Below are 16,857 nucleotides of genomic sequence, written 5' to 3'. Positions count from 1 at the left end.
CTGATGTTTTCTGTGTTTTCTTTACAGATTTCAATTGTTCTATCATCAGCTTTTGTTTTCACTGGCAATGGCTTGTTCTTAATACACCAGTGGATTTTTTTCTTTTTTCAGCATTCCAATTAGTTGGTTGTGCAATGGCTCCAATTGATATAAAAAAACTTTTTTCTTCTAAATGCCTTACTTTTTTCCCATAGAAACTCTTTTCATCTTCATGTTGGATAATTTTTTAAAAACAAATTCAGTCTTTATGGAACAATCCCAGGGCTCTAACTGAGAGTATACATTCATTGCTATTAGCTGTTTAAACAATCAATCTAACATTTCACACCCAAATAGGAAAATCTGTCACACGTTCCAATAGTTCTGATTACTTGTAAAATGGGTGGATTTAAACTGAAGGTGTAGTATTTAAATCTGTTTAACACATCTAGATATATGTACATATCAGAAAATGAAAGGAAATGATGGAAGCAAATGCAAATCTAACCGATTGTCTCATCTACATTTTCTAAATCTCAAACTCAAAGGTCTTTTCAGCAAAGACAAAAGAAATGGGATTGTTGTTCCATTATTTTTGTAGGGGGAGTTCAAAAAAGCCCATTAAGTACTTATACAAAGTTCTTATCATCTAATAAGCAAAAATACAACTGACTCTGCAGTAAAAATCTATCTATCTATCTATCTATCTATCTATTTATCTATTATTATAATTATTTTATAATAAGTAAATTGTAATGCTATTTTATTTATGACTTTAATGAATTTATGAGTTTATTTGTATTATTAATTACGATAAGGTGATACAGCGCCCCCAGCTGGAGGTCGGGCTGAACTAAAGGCGGGACGGATGAAACCATTCGAGATGAAATAGGGGAGGCGCTCTATTTTTTTTCTTCACTTCTACCATGTTGCTAAAAATGTTGAAATGTTGTACTTGAACTTTGTTACTAGACTAAAAACTGGTGGTTTGAGAGAAAAAAAGAGCTCGAAGCTGAAACAGACATCTGGAATGAAGGATGAGAATGTTTCCGTTAGGCGACTGTGAGAAGTTTTTGGTATGGACTTTATTTGTGTATAATGTTGTTTGTGTTGTTTGTGTAACGTGTTTACAGCTGCGGTTTGTGTAATCAGGTGATAAACATAACATAAAACACGAGGTCTGTTCAGAAGCGCTAATTTAAAATGCACAAGATGCTAAAAAACGCTTCGCAAATGCTTGAAGTTAGCTTGTGTCGTCGGAAACCACTAAACCTTCCCAGTTTACCAGAGGGATTAGCTCAAGGTAGGTTTCCTAACAGTCCACATTGCTCTGTTGATTAAAAGGCATTCCTGCTTAAGTTACAGAAAACCATTAATTAAATATCATTGTAACACTGAGCATTCATTAAACACTTAAAACACTGTTATCTATATACAGTACATAAAAGAAAGGTTTTGTCTGTACATTATACAGAACTCTCTCTTACATTGATCTCTTCATGTTTTAGAATAATTCAGTCTGTCGGTTACTACATAATTGCATTAATCTTTTGCAGTACAGTACTTGGATTTCTGCCTAAAGTTTAACCTGCACCATAAGTGAAATAAAAATTTTGAGTGATGTTATGAACAGTAATGTATCAGTTTTAATAATCTACTTTAAAAGCTACCAATCAGCTGCTTTCTCGATGTTAACAAGCACCCGCACCATTAGATATTAATTAGAAAGTCTAAACTGAATATTTTACTGAAATTAGTTAATATTTTCACTGCTTAATTAATAGGAGTGACTTTTAATACACTGGAGATGTTTTAAAACAAAGCAATTTTTATCTGATCTACCTTTTCGATATCTCATCTGTGATTCACTTTCCGATTACCCAAGGGAGTGTATTGGGCTGATGATGAAAGAAGTACAACTTATCGTAAACAAGGCATAAACATTTATAAACTTTTCTATTTCCTCTCTTTCCCATTGGTTGTAGTAAGGTGAAATGACAGTCAAAAATCCTGCCGTAAACTAGGTAAATTCTGGACTATTACCTAATATTTATCCATCAATCCAGGTCAAACCAATACCATATAATGTTCCCACATCAAATTTTTTTTTTGTAAAATTACAGTTAAAAAAAATTAAGTTGATTTTTGTTGCAGGCAGACATCTGTGTGGGCTTTAACAGGAATAATAGTTCCTGTGGAATCAAATTCAAATTTTTATTCATCACATACACAGTCATACACAGTACGATATGCAGTGAAAGGCTTATACGACCACCGGTGACCTTAAAAAGAAAATAAAAAACTATATATAAGAAATAAATATTAATAAAAGAAATAAAATACAAAGGAAAATAAATGTAACTAGTAAAATAAACAAACTGTACAAATAAGGGCATGTAAAAAATATCACAAAATATCACAAAATATAGAAAATATATAAAATGTCTTAAAGTGTCAGAGTGGCAAAGTGTCATGTGCAATGGCAGGTAAACATGTATTGTATAAAGTGACATGTGCAATGGCTTCAGATATGTAAATATGTATTGCATGATTTTGTCCATGATTGTCCAGTCAGTGTAAATGTTTAAAAGACATTACTCCTGTGTGGTGTGATGTGATTGAGAGACCTTATCGCCTGCGGGAAGAAGCTCCTCCTCAGTCTCTCTGTGTTGGCCTTCAGGGAGCGGAATCGCTTCCCAGACCGCAACAGAGAAAACAGTCCATTGTTGGGATGGCTGAGGTCCTTCACAATCTTCCTGGCCTTGGTCTAGCACCGCTTGCTGTAGATCAAGTGCAGGTCAGGGAGCTCGGTGCGGATGATGCGCTCAGCTGATCGCACCACCCTCTGTAGAGCTTGTCTGTCCTGCATGGTGCTGTTTCCAAACCAGGTCGTAATGTTTCCCGTCAGGATGCTCTCTATGGTACAGGAGTAGAAATTCCTGAGCACCTTAGAGGGCAGTCTAAAGTCTCTCAAGCGTCTGAGGTAGTAGAGACGCTGGTGGGCCTTTTTTACCACAGTGTTGATGTGACAGGACCATGACAGGTCCTGCGTGATGTGAACACCGAGGTATCGGAAGCTGTCCACTCTCTCCACTGGGCTCCTCTTGATGATGGAGGTCTGGTAGTTCCTCTCCTGCTTTGTACTGAAGTCCACTATCAGCTCCTTTGTCTTGCTGACGTTAAGGGGGAGATTGTTCCTCTGGCACCAGTTCTCCAGATTTACAATCTCCTCTAGGTAGGCCGACTCATCATTCTTGGTGATCAGGCCCACCACGACAGTGTTGTCAGCAAACTTGATGATGGCGGTGGAGTTGGTAGTGGCCATGCAGTGGCCTAGAGTACAGCAGGGGGCTCAGAACACAACCCTGGGGGACTCCAGTGCTGAGAGTAAGTGAGGCTGAGACATGTCCGCCCATCCTTACTGCCTGTGGTCTGCCAGTCAGAAAATTGGAGATCCACTGACACGTGGATGAGCTGAGTCCCAGGTGCTCCAGCTTGGTGGTGAGTGTGGAGGGAATTATGGTATTAAATGCAGAGCTGTAGTCGATGAAGAGCATTTTAACATAATTCCCTTTCCTAGTGTCCAGGTGAGTAAGTGATGTGTGGAGGAGATGAGAGATTGCATCGTCTGTGGAACGGTTCTGGCGGTATGCAAACTGTAGTATCACTGATTAAATTAAAGCTGATCAATTTATTTTTAGAAGGTGGCACGGAGGCTTGGTTGTTAGCACTTACACCTTGCACCTCCATGGTCTGGGTTTGATTCCCGTCTCTGTGTGCATGGAGTTTGCATGTTTTTCCCGTACTTGGTGGGTTTTCTTCAGGTGCTCCAGTTTCCTCCCACAGTCCAAAGACATGCAGGTTAGAATAATTGGCATTCCCAAATTGCCATTAGTGTTTAAATGAACGTGAACCAGTGTGTGTGTGTGCCCTTCAATGGATTGGCAACCTGTCCAGGGTGTGCCCTGCGTCGTGCTCTAAGTCTCCTGGGATAGGCTCCAGGCCCTCCGCAACCCTGTATACAGGACAGACGATAAGTGAGTGATTTTATTTTTAGCTTTAACCTTTTAACTACTGCTATAAACTCTGTTTCTCTCAATGATCGGTTACTAACCCAATTATACCTGGTTATATTTTTGTATTATTAAAAATTATTATTAATAACAAAAATTACAAATACAATGTTGAAAGAATGAAAGTATAACATTTACAAGATTCAGGTGTAAAAACTTGAATTATACAATTAAGAAAACAAATAAAATAAATAGAACATACCTAAAGCAAATAATATGTAAATATATAATAACAATAGACAGAATAAACCACAAACAAAAACCAAACAACTCAAAAAAGAAAATTAAATAGGGCTAATAAACAAGTAAAAAAAAAAACACCGTACAAGTAAATTGATGATCAATACATGCTTTCTGTTGGTTGCAGAATGTACATTGATCCAATGATGTCCAATTATCTGCAATTATGGAATAAACAGGATAAATACAATGTAATATTTTAAAGTGAACTACTTTAACCTTGTTAGGAATAGGATATTTATGTCAGATGAGTCATGTTTTTTCCAATTTATTTTATAAATTATTGAAGCCCAATAAAATTTTCCTTTTCTATTTGCAGGATTTGTTATTCTTAGATAATTGATTAATTATTTTGTGCCACTTATGTATTAGTCATCTTTTATCATTATTGCAAAGTAGACTTAATTCTAAGTTGTCTGGTCAGGTTGTTTTTATTTCTGTTTGCATTTAGGTTTTTAAGTGTTACATAGCATAATTTTAACCTTATTGAATTGTAATGACCATGCAGTTAGACTTCTGACTACAGTATATATACCGTAATAATTATTGCCATATTTTCTGAAACTATTAAGCATGGGAAACTAATAATGTCACCACTATCTTTAAAGCTAATTTGAGAACCATAAATATTAATGTTTTTGTCACCGGAGATTGTTAAATTATAGCTTATTCTCACATCACCTCCACCAGAGCATATTTACTGTGCTCCATTTACTGTGATCTATTTCCAAACCAACAAACATACAGTATTTGGAAGCCTTCACCTTGTCATAATTAACTCATATAATTCATACTATACTACTACACTCCAGAACAAAACAATCTCTTCTATGACTTTCATTAGCTAGACATTAAAGACTGGAGAGAAATAAAGTAACTTGATTATTTCCTCTGTGTTCAGGTCAGCTGACCCGAGTGTGCTCCACCACTGGATAAGGCCTGAAGTAAAATGGAGGCTACATGCTGGGATGTGATGGTTTGGATCCTCCAGTTGTGGTTGTGTGCAGTTTTGGGGCTCATTGTGCTGCCTGCTATGTTTGGGGTGTCACTGGGCTTCACCGATGTCTACATTAAACTGCTCGTCAAAACACTGGAGGTAAAGCTAAGCAAATCGTAAGGAGTTTGAATGAATTTGACAGTTTAAGTCAGATGTTTACAACATGCCCCTGTTTCTTTCTAGAACCAACATCACTCAAAATCACTCTATCATTCTTTTAATTTGACCACAAATAAAACTTTCTAGGACATAATTCCCTTAAATAAATAAATAAATAAATAAATAGCAGACTATATTGTTGGTATTGTTAAATAAGCATTTTACTAAACAGCCATTGAATATATGTTAATGTGCTATTGTCCGCATGATCTCCAGGTTAAAAAAAAAGACAAAAACTTATGTTGTCCCAGAAGACATTTTTACAACATTAAAGCATTCTGTAAGGCTTTGTTAATGTTTATATATAACAGGAAGTCAATGTTGTCTTAAACCACTTCTGTACCTGTGACATCATTGAATGACTGAATGTAGTTTAAACCAGGGATTTACTCAAGATGATTTTAGAGGAAACAGCTTTCTACTGCTTAGTTTGCAGTATTACCCTTGGAGAAATCATCCAATACCATACATACTTTTGCTAATTAGCCATCCTTTATGTTTGAATAACATGCACTCAGTACACAATCAGTAGGCATACAGTCATTATTTTGCCAAATCATGAACTCCTTCTTTAATGATCTTTTTAAGGCCCTGTTCTATGTCATATGCTAAACCCGGCGTGTAAGGATGTTTGTTAAAGGTCACCCAAAAATAAACTTGTTTTGTCGACAGTGGGCCACTCGAAGGATCCAAAGAGGGCGAAAAGAACAGATTGAACTGCCAGCACATCTCCCTAATGGTAAGAATGTTTTTTAAAGCAAAATGTATCAAAGTAGTCCCTCTGGGAGAACCCTAAAATTGTCCTGTGTTCTGCTATTACATATATACGGAGGTGCAGGTGGAAGACACTCTCACACAGGGTTAAGGGATGCCCTTTTATAAAGATGTTTCAGTTCATCTGCAATATTTAAAGTGTTACTTAAAAATGTTGATTACTAACGCACTGGGGCCCAGGGACCTCCAAAAGTCCATGAAGTATTGTCCCAAATAATGTACTATATATATTGTTGTTAATGGGTTTTTGACTGCTGTGGTCAAGGGGTTGCCACAACAGACCATAAAATACACATGTACAGCTTGGCACAGCCTTTACCCCTGGATGCCCTTTCTGACACAACCCTCCCATTATATCTTGTGCATCCAGTGGCTGGGGTGTGGGTATTAGCTGGGAATCGAACCCTGCCCTTCCACATGGCAGGCAAACAACTTACTACTTAACAATCAATTGTGGCCATTTATTGTATATTATATACTATATTATAGATTTCTAATAGGTAATGTCATGTATGCCTAAGTACTTAAAATTAAAAGTTTCCAAAACACAGTAGTTTTGGAAACTTAATGATAGCAGCACTTATTAATCCATGTGGCCTTTGTTTCAAACCTTTTTATCTGATGGCCCGTGTAAAAGTGTGAACCAGCTCCTGCACCTTTTTTTCCTAAACTCTGCAGGATTCCTGCACCAATGCACATGTTAAATAAGTACTGAAGGTTGTTAAGTTGGTTTTTTTATGTTATTGAAATATACAAATGTCATGCATTAGGGTGCAATAATTTTTTTGACATCTTATTTGCTGGACATAACCCACACCAAACAAAGGCAATGTGCAGTAGGTCAATGATTTCATAAGTTTGGCTGAACTTTAACCAGCTTGAGAAACACACAGATCATCTCCAGGGACCATTAAAGGATGCTGTATCACTGCACACCAGATAGGATTGGAGTTTTTATCATTAGTGAAGATATCAGATATGCGAATTCAATGCTGGCACAGTCAATTACTGTATGGAAATTGACTGTGCCAGCATTGAATTCGCATATCTGATATCTTCACTAATGGTAATAAGCACAAGGAAGATATTTGCTATTTGAGTTAAGATGCTTAGACTGAGCATACATTATAGCAGACCTGCATGTCATCTCAAGAACCAACCTTTTTTGCATTAAAATAATATCTTGGATCACTTACATTGGATCACCAAACTATTGTGCAGGTAATGTCCTCTTTTCTTTATATAATACATGTTTATATGCCATTGCACATGACACTTTGCCACTTTGACACTTTAAAACATTTTAAAATTTTATATATATATTTCCCCCCCATATTCCTATATTTTGTGATATTTTTTACATGCCCTTATCTGTACAGTTTGTTTATTTTACTAGTTACATTTATTTTCCTTTGTATTTTATTTCTTTTTATTAATATTTATTTCTATGCAGATATCATTTCACTGCATATCGTACTGTGTATGACTGTGTATGTGACAAATAAAATTTGAATTTGAATTTTCTCCCAAAATATAACAAAACAAACATGTTTTTTTAATCATGCATTTTCAGACACGTATGAGAAATTATTGATATTCTGAGATGGTTCCTAAGGATTGCTTGTCATTTCAGGAATCATCCAAAAGGATGACGGTTCTATGGAAGACGAGATAGGAGAACTGCGGCGCTTTCATCCACAAGCTCTCAACGGGGGAGACTTTGCACTTTGTGATGTCTTTTATTTCTGCAAGAAGGGCATAGAGAGCATCGTAGAGGATGAAGTCACTCAGCGATTCACATCAGAAGAGCTGGTTTCCTGGAACCTTCTGACTCGCACCAACAACAACTTCCACTACATTAGTGTACGAGTCACCATCATGTGGGGTCTGGGCGTATTTATCCGTTACTGTGTCCTCCTGCCACTCAGGTGAGGAGGGTCAAGTCAGCATGGAGAACTGTTTTTCTGCTTTTAAATGCATCTACAGTACATCTATGTATCTATACCATTGATCGCAGTTTGCATTTTAGAAGTCATTTACAGCATGAATGTCTAAATTACCAACTATAATGGTATCATTTATTATTCTTGTTTTTCTTTTTGCTATTTTATGAGCTTTTTTTTTTTTTGCATTTTATGATTTTTTTTTTATAAGTTTGAAAATGTGGGAAAAATATGTATAAATTATAGTTATCAATTTGTCCCTGAGGCAAGAAAAAAAAACTCCCTGAGATGACAATAGGAAGAAACCTTAAAAGGGAACAAGACTCGACAGGGAACCTCTCCTGACAAAAAAATGTATAAAAACTTAATCGTAGGTGGCCAATAAATAATTTTGGACAGTCGACCATTTACTGCTTTATAGATCAAAAGTAGTACAGGGGATCCTTTTTTCCCGAAATTCACTAATTTTTAACAACTGGATCACTATTGTGCATGTACAGACAAAAACATGAGGGGGAAAAATGTCCTTTATCCATTTTTTTTATTTGGTCAACTGTAGATCAGCAGTAACTCATTTACATAAACACTAAGAGGGCACATTTGAAAAAGAGGTAAAATACAAAAAGTTTGAGGTATAATAAATTAATTTTAAAGAGAACATTAACAGACACTCTTTAATAGACGTCTGGGACTTATGGTAAAGAAATAGTCAAATATTGGACTTTTATGCAGATACTTTATGCAATGACTTTTAAATATTGTAAAATTATGCAAACTGTAATAGCTACATTTAGAGTGAAAAATAAGGTAATTATTTACTGCTATTTCTTTAGTCAAACCTCTTTATTACAAAGAGTCTTTTTAAACAAACGAAAAATTCCTCTTCTTTTATTTACTGCACGAATGAACAGGGTCACCTTGGCTTTTATTGGACTGAGCTGGCTGGTGATTGGCACATCGCTTGTAGGTCTGCTACCCAGCAGCAGGTAATCTTTGGTTAAAGATAACATGAACGAAGTGTTTGTTGTCCAAGAGTAATGTTTCCAATAGATGACCAGCAGCTGATTAAATGTTAACTTTTGGGTTCCTTTTCAGGACAGTTAGGTTCATATGAAGTTAGACTTTGTGTTGAAAGAAAAATCTTTTTCTCCTTAGTGTGAAAGACTGGATCAGTGATCTGATTCACATTACATGCTACAGGATCTGTGCCAGAGGACTGTCAGCCACCATCCGCTACCATAATAAGTGCGTAACTATTTTATTCATCCCTTAATACTTTATTTTGTCATATTCATTCCAAATGCTGATGACATGCATGTTTATTATTGCAGAGAAAATCGCCCGAAGAAAGGGGGAATCTGTGTGGCAAACCACACCTCTCCAATCGACATCGTCATTTTGGCCAATGATGGATGTTATGCCATGGTAGGGCCATCAAATGGGATTAAATAGTTTATAATCCCATTTGGTATTAGCACTACTTATTTTGGTGGCACAGTGGATTAATGGTTAGCACTGTCAAATCAAACCTTGCATTTGTTCTTTGTGCATGTTTTTCATGTTCTGTCCTGGTACCAAAAACATGCACTGTAACCCAAATAGCATTTCCAAAGTGGCGCAGTGTGAGTTTTTGTGCACATGTAGGTTGCCGTAAGGTTGGGTTCTTCAGCAGCATAACTTCCCTTTACAGCAATGACCGCTGGCCTGAAGTCATAAGTCTCTGCAGCCACCCATCGGTCAGAGCCAATGGATGGAATAAAAGTTGATGGCACCTTTTTACCACAGTAGTAACTGAACAGAATATAACCTTTAGTTATGAGCTTGTAGGTATTAAGACATGCATATTGATATGGATATTAAAGTTGCTCTGGATAAGATTGTATTTAAATGAAAGACAGAAACAACTCATAGGGCTTGTGACAGATGCAGAATTTTTCAATCTCAAGACAGGAACATGAACTTGTCGACCTTGTTACAGAAGCCGAACAAGTAGGTCTCAAGACAAGAAAGTGAACATATTGTAAGCCCTGTGACAGGAGCAAAACAGAAACCTTTTGTTTTCAGTGGCAAAAGTATAGAAAATTTGCTAAATCAAGCAGACAAGACAAAAGACTTGTCTGTTATCTGTCCCTGCAGGTAGGTCAGGTTCATGGTGGGATGATGGGGGTAATCCAGAGGGCAATGGTGCGATCCTGTCCACATGTCTGGTTTGAGAGATCGGAGATGAAGGATCGCCATGCAGTGGCCAAAAGGTAACAAATCATGCTGAAATTCAGTTTAAACCAGTTGTATAATTACCTGCATACAACATTTACAACATAGAAACAATGAAGACTTTTTTTCCCTTAGCTGTGATCCAAGTTGTATGAACTCACATTCCCTCATAAGGTGGTAGTGTTCTTTACTTTTTTGTTTTATCTGCTCCTTTTTTGACCTGTAGGCTGAGAGATCATGTTAATGACAAATCTAAGCTGCCCATTCTTATCTTTCCAGAGGGTAAGAACATTTCTGGACCTGCATACTTTACATTCTTTGTAAAACACATTGTTGGACAATAGCTTCAAATGTTAAGAGATCTAGCTTTACTCATTATTACATTCCAGTTTGCATGAGATAAAAAGTTTAAAACACGACTGAAGTTTTTGTGTTCCTGCATTTTATTAGCAACAACAGGAAAACAAGGTGACAGGAAGCCACCAGAAGACTACAGTAACTTAAGTCAAGATAGGAGCACAGATCAAACTATTTCTAATATGTAATAGGGAGAGGTGGGCCTTAAGTACTGTAGGTGTTAGTTAATATTGGATTATTTAAAAGACCAAATACTTTGTCAGTCATTTCAGATTTATATGGCAATTAGTTGGTCTGCAGTTTCTGTTCGGGTGGGGTTGGAGGTTAGGCGTGAGAAACACTTTTGGTGTGTGTTTGAGTAACAACACGGTAATATTTAAGTGCAGTGTTAAAAATGTGGGGCGCCTACATGAATTGTGTGAGGCTTGGAACTTCTGTTAAATTATAACAATTTCCTTAAGAATTAGTTCACCCCTGGGTCAACTTTCTTCAACTGATTTTGGATTTACTTCACTGGAAAAAAAAAAAAGCAGAAATCTTTAATCTGGGGTGTCAGTGGATGTTGACATTTACTGTAGATAGAATTGAAAGCCTTTAATATTTGGTTAATGCACCCAAACTGAACAGTGTTGAATTGTAAGTCGATGATAACCAATACCAGGACAGTCAAGTGTCATTTTCTTTCCTCTGAGCGTATATTTTTAATGATATTCAGCAGCGTATGGAGACAGTTTGGCCAAAGTGTCCTTTTAAAAGATCGATTCCAGCAGCTATATGTTGCAGTAATTGCAGGTGGCTGCTTTATTCAGAACTGCTGCTTCAGCATTCCTACCTAAACTGAAAGGCTCAGTATATTGTCCCAGGAGCATTAATTTGGGTTAGAGTTGGCTGCATTACAACATTGTACTGTGTATCAAAGGCTAAAAAATGGTAATAAGATTTGACTTCTTGCACTGAAGGACTGCAAAGTCGGGAGAAAATAAATGAACTGTTGAGGTAATACAGATGAGTGTAAATTCACTGCCCCAAGTATTATGAGCTAGACAATGTTCTCCTCATTTGAAGTAGGCTTTTTGTTGTTGCACTGGAGCTACAGAACTGTTGTAGTTAGGAATTAAGAGAAGTTTATATTCTTTACAACCTGACATCTGGACTGTTTGCTCCTGTGGTTTGGCAACAAAAGCACATTAGATTGATGTGTATAATTGGAATAAATAAGTTATTTAAACTTGTCTGTATAACCTGTGTTAAAATAAAATGCAGTGTCTATTTGCAAGTTAAATGTAAATTTACACAAATTCAGGAGTGAGTCATGGGATAAGAATTTTTTTGCATACCACATTTCCTGTGAACGGTGTCTGAATTCTATGTATATTATTCATTTAAGCTGTTTTTTTTTGGTTTTACCCTGTGATAGGAACTTGCATCAATAACACATCTGTCATGATGTTCAAAAAGGGAAGTTTTGAAATTGGAGGGACGATTTATCCTGTAGCAATAAAGGTATTTGTAGTCCCACGCATTTAAAGTTAGCTATCCTAACAGAGTAAAGCTGTGTTGCTGACAGCATGATGTCTGTCCTCCTATCTCAGTATGACCCTCAGTTTGGAGATGCCTTCTGGAACAGTGCAAAGTACAACATGGTGAGCTACCTTCTCCGGATGATGTCCAGCTGGGCCATAGTATGTAACGTCTGGTACCTTCCACCTATGACCCGCCAGGTAGGAAATGAGAAAATGATGAAGAAAATGACTGCTTAGATCTTTATAAATTGTTTGATTCTGATGGGTTGTTTTTTTAGGATGGAGAGGATGCTGTGCACTTTGCCAACAGAGTAAAATCGGCTATAGCGCAGCAGGGAGGCCTCATTGATCTGTCCTGGTGAGAATACAATTATTGCCTGACATAAGGAAAGTCAACAGCATTGTGTTATACATGTTCGTAGGGCGCTTAAAAGTCAAAATATCAATATTATATGTTGTGTGCTTGACTTATGATACTTAAAGCGTTAAAATAAGTACATTTATGACCTAATTACTTGCACAATTTTACCTAGCCAGTTAAGATTTTCAATGTACAATGAAAAATCTGTGTGCTTGTACTTGTTCCAAGATTTTCTTGGAACTCATATCAGAACTTAAATCAGAGATTTACATTTCTACCAAGCAGAAGCCATACAGTACCTGGTAGTTTAAGAACAACAACACTGGTGGACAGTCTCTTGGTTGGAATAAAAAACTTCACACCCACCTGCCCTTTCTGGAGAACATTTGACACCTTTGATTTAGATGATGGTCAACAGCAGAAAAGTAACATGACCCCCACCAAACATTTAGCCTAAGTACCAGCTATCATTTGTCCTTATCCAGACACTACACCAATGCTAACTAGCTGTACTATCCTAACTATGACTTTTTTGTCATTTGCAATTTACCAACCCATTTATCTGTTGAAGAAATCCTATAATTGCATATTCATAATGCCGGAAAAGTATAACTTGCATCTGATTAGTTGCTTAAACTAGGTGACATACTGTAGAAAGCTCATAAGTTTGTATAGCCTTGCAGAATATGTAAAATATTGACCTTTTTATTTAATTTAAGAATAGTGGTAAGGTGAAGCCAATTATCATCACATAATTGTGTAAACACTTTGTAAATCAAAATAATAACTGACATCACTCAAATGTAAAGTTTAAATACTTTTAAAGGTTTTTCCTAATAGTATATATACAAGCTGACAGACAGCAGTTTAAATGGCTATCATGAGTAAGGTTTCATGTGTGTAATTAGTGTCTCTGTATAAATTGCCAAATAATTTTTGGTCTCTTAAAAAAACTCATGAAATTTTTAGTCCAGGGCTATACTGACTTTACTGAATCGTGAGCAATAGTGAAGGCAAAAGAACTAGTGTCAGATCTTCAAATCAGGGAAATTACATTGGAAGATTAAAATATAGCAGTTCGTAGTGTTCAAACTCTGATAAAGATTCAAAGACCATTTTGATTCATACAAATTCACATTTCATACAAACTTAAATAATTATTTTGATGTGTAAAGCTGCTTTGCGGCAATGACAATTGCTAAAACACTATACAAATGAAATTGAATTGAATTGAATAAAGATATGGAAAATTGCGGGTTGTGGGTTTTGTGACCAAGCCATGGTCTTAGGTAGACCAGCAAAGATTTCAGCCACAACTGCCAGGAAAATTGTTTGGGATGCTAAGAAACACCCACAAGCACCTTTAACTGTACATATCTCTGGGTGGGAAAAGTGGTCTGGCTGCTTCAGGATGCACAATAAGGAGGTACTTAAGCAAACACAGGCTACATTTTAATACGTCAATGCCATGAAAACGGCCCACTAATATTATGCCAAACAACACAGAGACAAGCCTCAAAAAGTCGTTTGGAGTGATGAGACAAAAACTTTACTTTTTGCCCATAACCATAAACGCTATGTTTGGAGAAAAGTGGAACTGGGATGTTTTGGAGTTTCCAAATACATCAGAAAATATTGGAGGCCAATTTGCATTCATCCGCCTAGAAGACGTGCACAGGAAGCACTTGGACTTTTTGACATGACAATAATTCAATGCACAAGGCCAAGATAATTCTTCAGTGGGTCATAAAGAAGTAAAGGTTCTGGAGAAGTCATCACCAACTCCTGACCTTAATATCATTGAGACACTTCTGGAAGATCTGAAGTGTTCAGTTCATGCAGGAGAACCAAGGAATTTACAGGACCTGGAATCTTTTTGCCAAGATGAACAGGCAGCTTTCTTAAAAGAGTCATAAATGTTTATCTGTCTATCCATCCATCCGTTTATCAAGCTTTAAATGTTGTGTGGGCTGTTTTACAGGGACGGAGGCTTGAAGCGAGAGAAAGTAAAGCAGACGTATAAAGAGGAGCAACAAAAGATGTACAGCAGTATGATAGTGGGACAGGACTGAAAAATATACGGCCAAGTGGACTGGCTTAGATATAATCACTACCAATAGTCTGTTAATAGCCACAGAAAACGGGCACTCAAAGACTGTGATTTCTTAAGGCATCAAATACAAACATACCAGGTCAAACCTCTGTATCTGCATTGCTTTTAAAAGAATGCGCTCAACTGAATATATGAAATTCACCCTTTTTATAAAAGTCATTTGTAGTGGCTTATTGATTAGGCAATGATTTGATTTTTATATATTTTTTCTGCTAATTAAAAGGAAGACACAACTTCAGCAACAGATTGGCAGTAAAAAAAAATCACACATAAAAATATCACAAACTTTTTCTGATTTGGAGGAAAGATGGTAAATTGAATTTTAATTTGTTTAAGATATTAAACAAAGTTGAACCACTAAACAACATATGCACATCTTTATGACATCACTAAGGAATGTGGGCTTGGGAAAGGGATTTGGGTGAAAGATTTTCACAGCTCTTTATTTTTTATTTTTTTTGCATAGTCAACTTTATTTGGTTCCTGTTACCGCCACAGAGCTTATTTTCCTTACCGCACACCCTTACATGTTTAATTCTTGTTACACCACACCAGTTTGTAAGTTATTTCTTTTTTTTTGTTTGTTAAATCATTATGTATTTCAACATTGACTTAAATTTTTTTTAAATCAAGTTCTTTTTAAATCATATTCTCTGGTATTTTCTTCCAGACCATTTTGCGTAGGATGTGGAATAATGACGTCTGTCATTTAATCACAACTTATTGTTAAAACACTTGTGTTTTTCTAGGTCCTGTTTGGCTTTTTTATTTTACAAGACCACTAGAGGTCGCTCTAAAACAAGAAAGGAAAATTTTTCACCTCCCCGATTTTTATCTAATTAAGGTTTAGCGAATTGGCACAAATAGGAACAAGCTTAGGAGAAATAATGGTTTATTGGTGCCTGATGCTAAAAATCTTGCTTTTATAAGATTTTTATTCATTTGAAAGACAATTTCATTCAAATTGATGTAATCTAATTTGATATAAGATAAAACAAAACTTTACTGATCCAAAAGGATTTTTGGCCACTTGTTCAACTCGGTACAAATAAGATTAAGTAGAAATAAATAAACAAAACCAAATATATATATGGAAACCTTTAACAAGTAATAGGATTTTCCTACAGCCTGATATCACCCACGCAATGGAAAATGCTGACTCAGTTTGCCAGTATTACCATGTCAGCTAATTTTTGTGTCAGGCGCTGATGTTTGGTTTTAGTCTCTATATTATATTCTGAATTTCATGTTATAAATAACTTCAAACTCTTAGCCACATATGCCTCAAACATGACTGTCATTCTGTACAAAAAAGTGATTAAAGATAAAGCTGTTTTTTTCAAGGTGTTGTCATTTATTTTTATAGATGAAAGTGTGTCATGAAGTCTTTTTGGATATGCCATGTAAATTGTAAACTTTATGCAAAAATGACTTATTAAACAAATTTAAAAAAACCAAATTTGTCTTAGTTAATGGGCTATATAATGGAGTAGGAGAGACTGATGATGACTGTGATTTTTTTTTTTCTTCCTTATAACATTACTACCTAGACTACCCAAGGTTACATTTAGCAAGTCTTCTACAAATTGATGCAATTTATGTCTGTGCCCAGTTGTCTAATTAGATGTAATTAGTTTTCAAACACAAGAACAGAACTTTTGTAAATTAACCTCAAAATCTGAGCCTTTTCAAAAATGTTCTTATAACTTTGTGCAAGAATATGGCAATATTGGGGGGTGAGTAGAATGGCATATAATTTAACATTGAAATAATAAACCGTGAAGACTACCATGCAAATAAGGTACTTGTTAAGTAGATTTTATTCAGCAAAATGTTTAATGTTTTAGTTTCTATGTTGTAAAAAAAATCTTTTTGTGGTTGCTTTTTTTTTTTTAATCTATCAGTGATTTACTTTTTTTCCAGTCAGAGAGCGCACCAATAACTTCTCTGCATGCAAGTAGGCATTTTTCACAGGCATTAAGTGTCTGATGTACCAAACCTGACCAGCAAATATATTTTATTTGGGGTAAATGACCAATTAGATTTTGTAGTAGCCAGTGACTTGGTCGAGAAAGGCAAATGTGAATTAATATGCAAATGAAATGTAAATGATTATAAAAAAAA

General features: G+C 35.9%; 1 protein-coding gene across 3 annotated transcripts; it reads left to right on the top strand.

The window, feature by feature from the left end:
• Positions 1-868: 868 nt before the first annotated feature.
• gpat3 (glycerol-3-phosphate acyltransferase 3) lies at positions 869-15,352 on the top strand. Of its 3 annotated transcripts, none has more exons than XM_053478625.1 (13): positions 869-1,055; positions 5,194-5,388; positions 6,121-6,187; positions 7,856-8,150; positions 9,077-9,151; positions 9,321-9,410; positions 9,497-9,590; positions 10,302-10,417; positions 10,606-10,661; positions 12,154-12,239; positions 12,329-12,457; positions 12,538-12,617; positions 14,602-15,352. In XM_053478625.1, exons 2-13 carry the CDS (start codon positions 5,242-5,244, stop codon positions 14,690-14,692), a joined length of 1,326 nt encoding a protein of 441 aa, XP_053334600.1. In that variant the 5' UTR covers positions 869-1,055; positions 5,194-5,241; the 3' UTR covers positions 14,693-15,352. The 3 variants fall into 3 exon arrangements, with proteins under 3 accessions (XP_053334600.1, XP_053334601.1, XP_053334602.1); XM_053478626.1 differs by lacking the exon at positions 869-1,055 and adding an exon at positions 1,084-1,282; XM_053478627.1 differs by lacking the exon at positions 869-1,055 and adding an exon at positions 3,515-4,016.
• Positions 15,353-16,857: the final 1,505 nt, after the last annotated feature.

This window comes from Clarias gariepinus, chromosome 19 (genome assembly GCF_024256425.1).
Source record: "Clarias gariepinus isolate MV-2021 ecotype Netherlands chromosome 19, CGAR_prim_01v2, whole genome shotgun sequence".
Lineage (NCBI taxonomy): Eukaryota > Metazoa > Chordata > Actinopteri > Siluriformes > Clariidae > Clarias > Clarias gariepinus.
This window is presented reverse-complemented; position numbering and strand designations above follow the sequence as displayed.

What these genes read in the sequence shown, in the direction of transcription:
- gpat3 (XM_053478625.1), top strand. Translation starts at nt 5,242, where the DNA reads ATGGAGGCTACATGCTGGGATGTGATGGTTTGGATCCTCCAGTTGTGG. An exon ending in TGTGTCCTCCTGCCACTCAG is followed by an intron (nt 8,151 to 9,076) that starts GTGAGGAGGGTC and finishes ACGAATGAACAG; the next exon opens with GGTCACCTTGGCTTTTATTG. An exon ending in TTCCACCTATGACCCGCCAG is followed by an intron (nt 12,458 to 12,537) that starts GTAGGAAATGAG and finishes TTGTTTTTTTAG; the next exon opens with GATGGAGAGGATGCTGTGCA.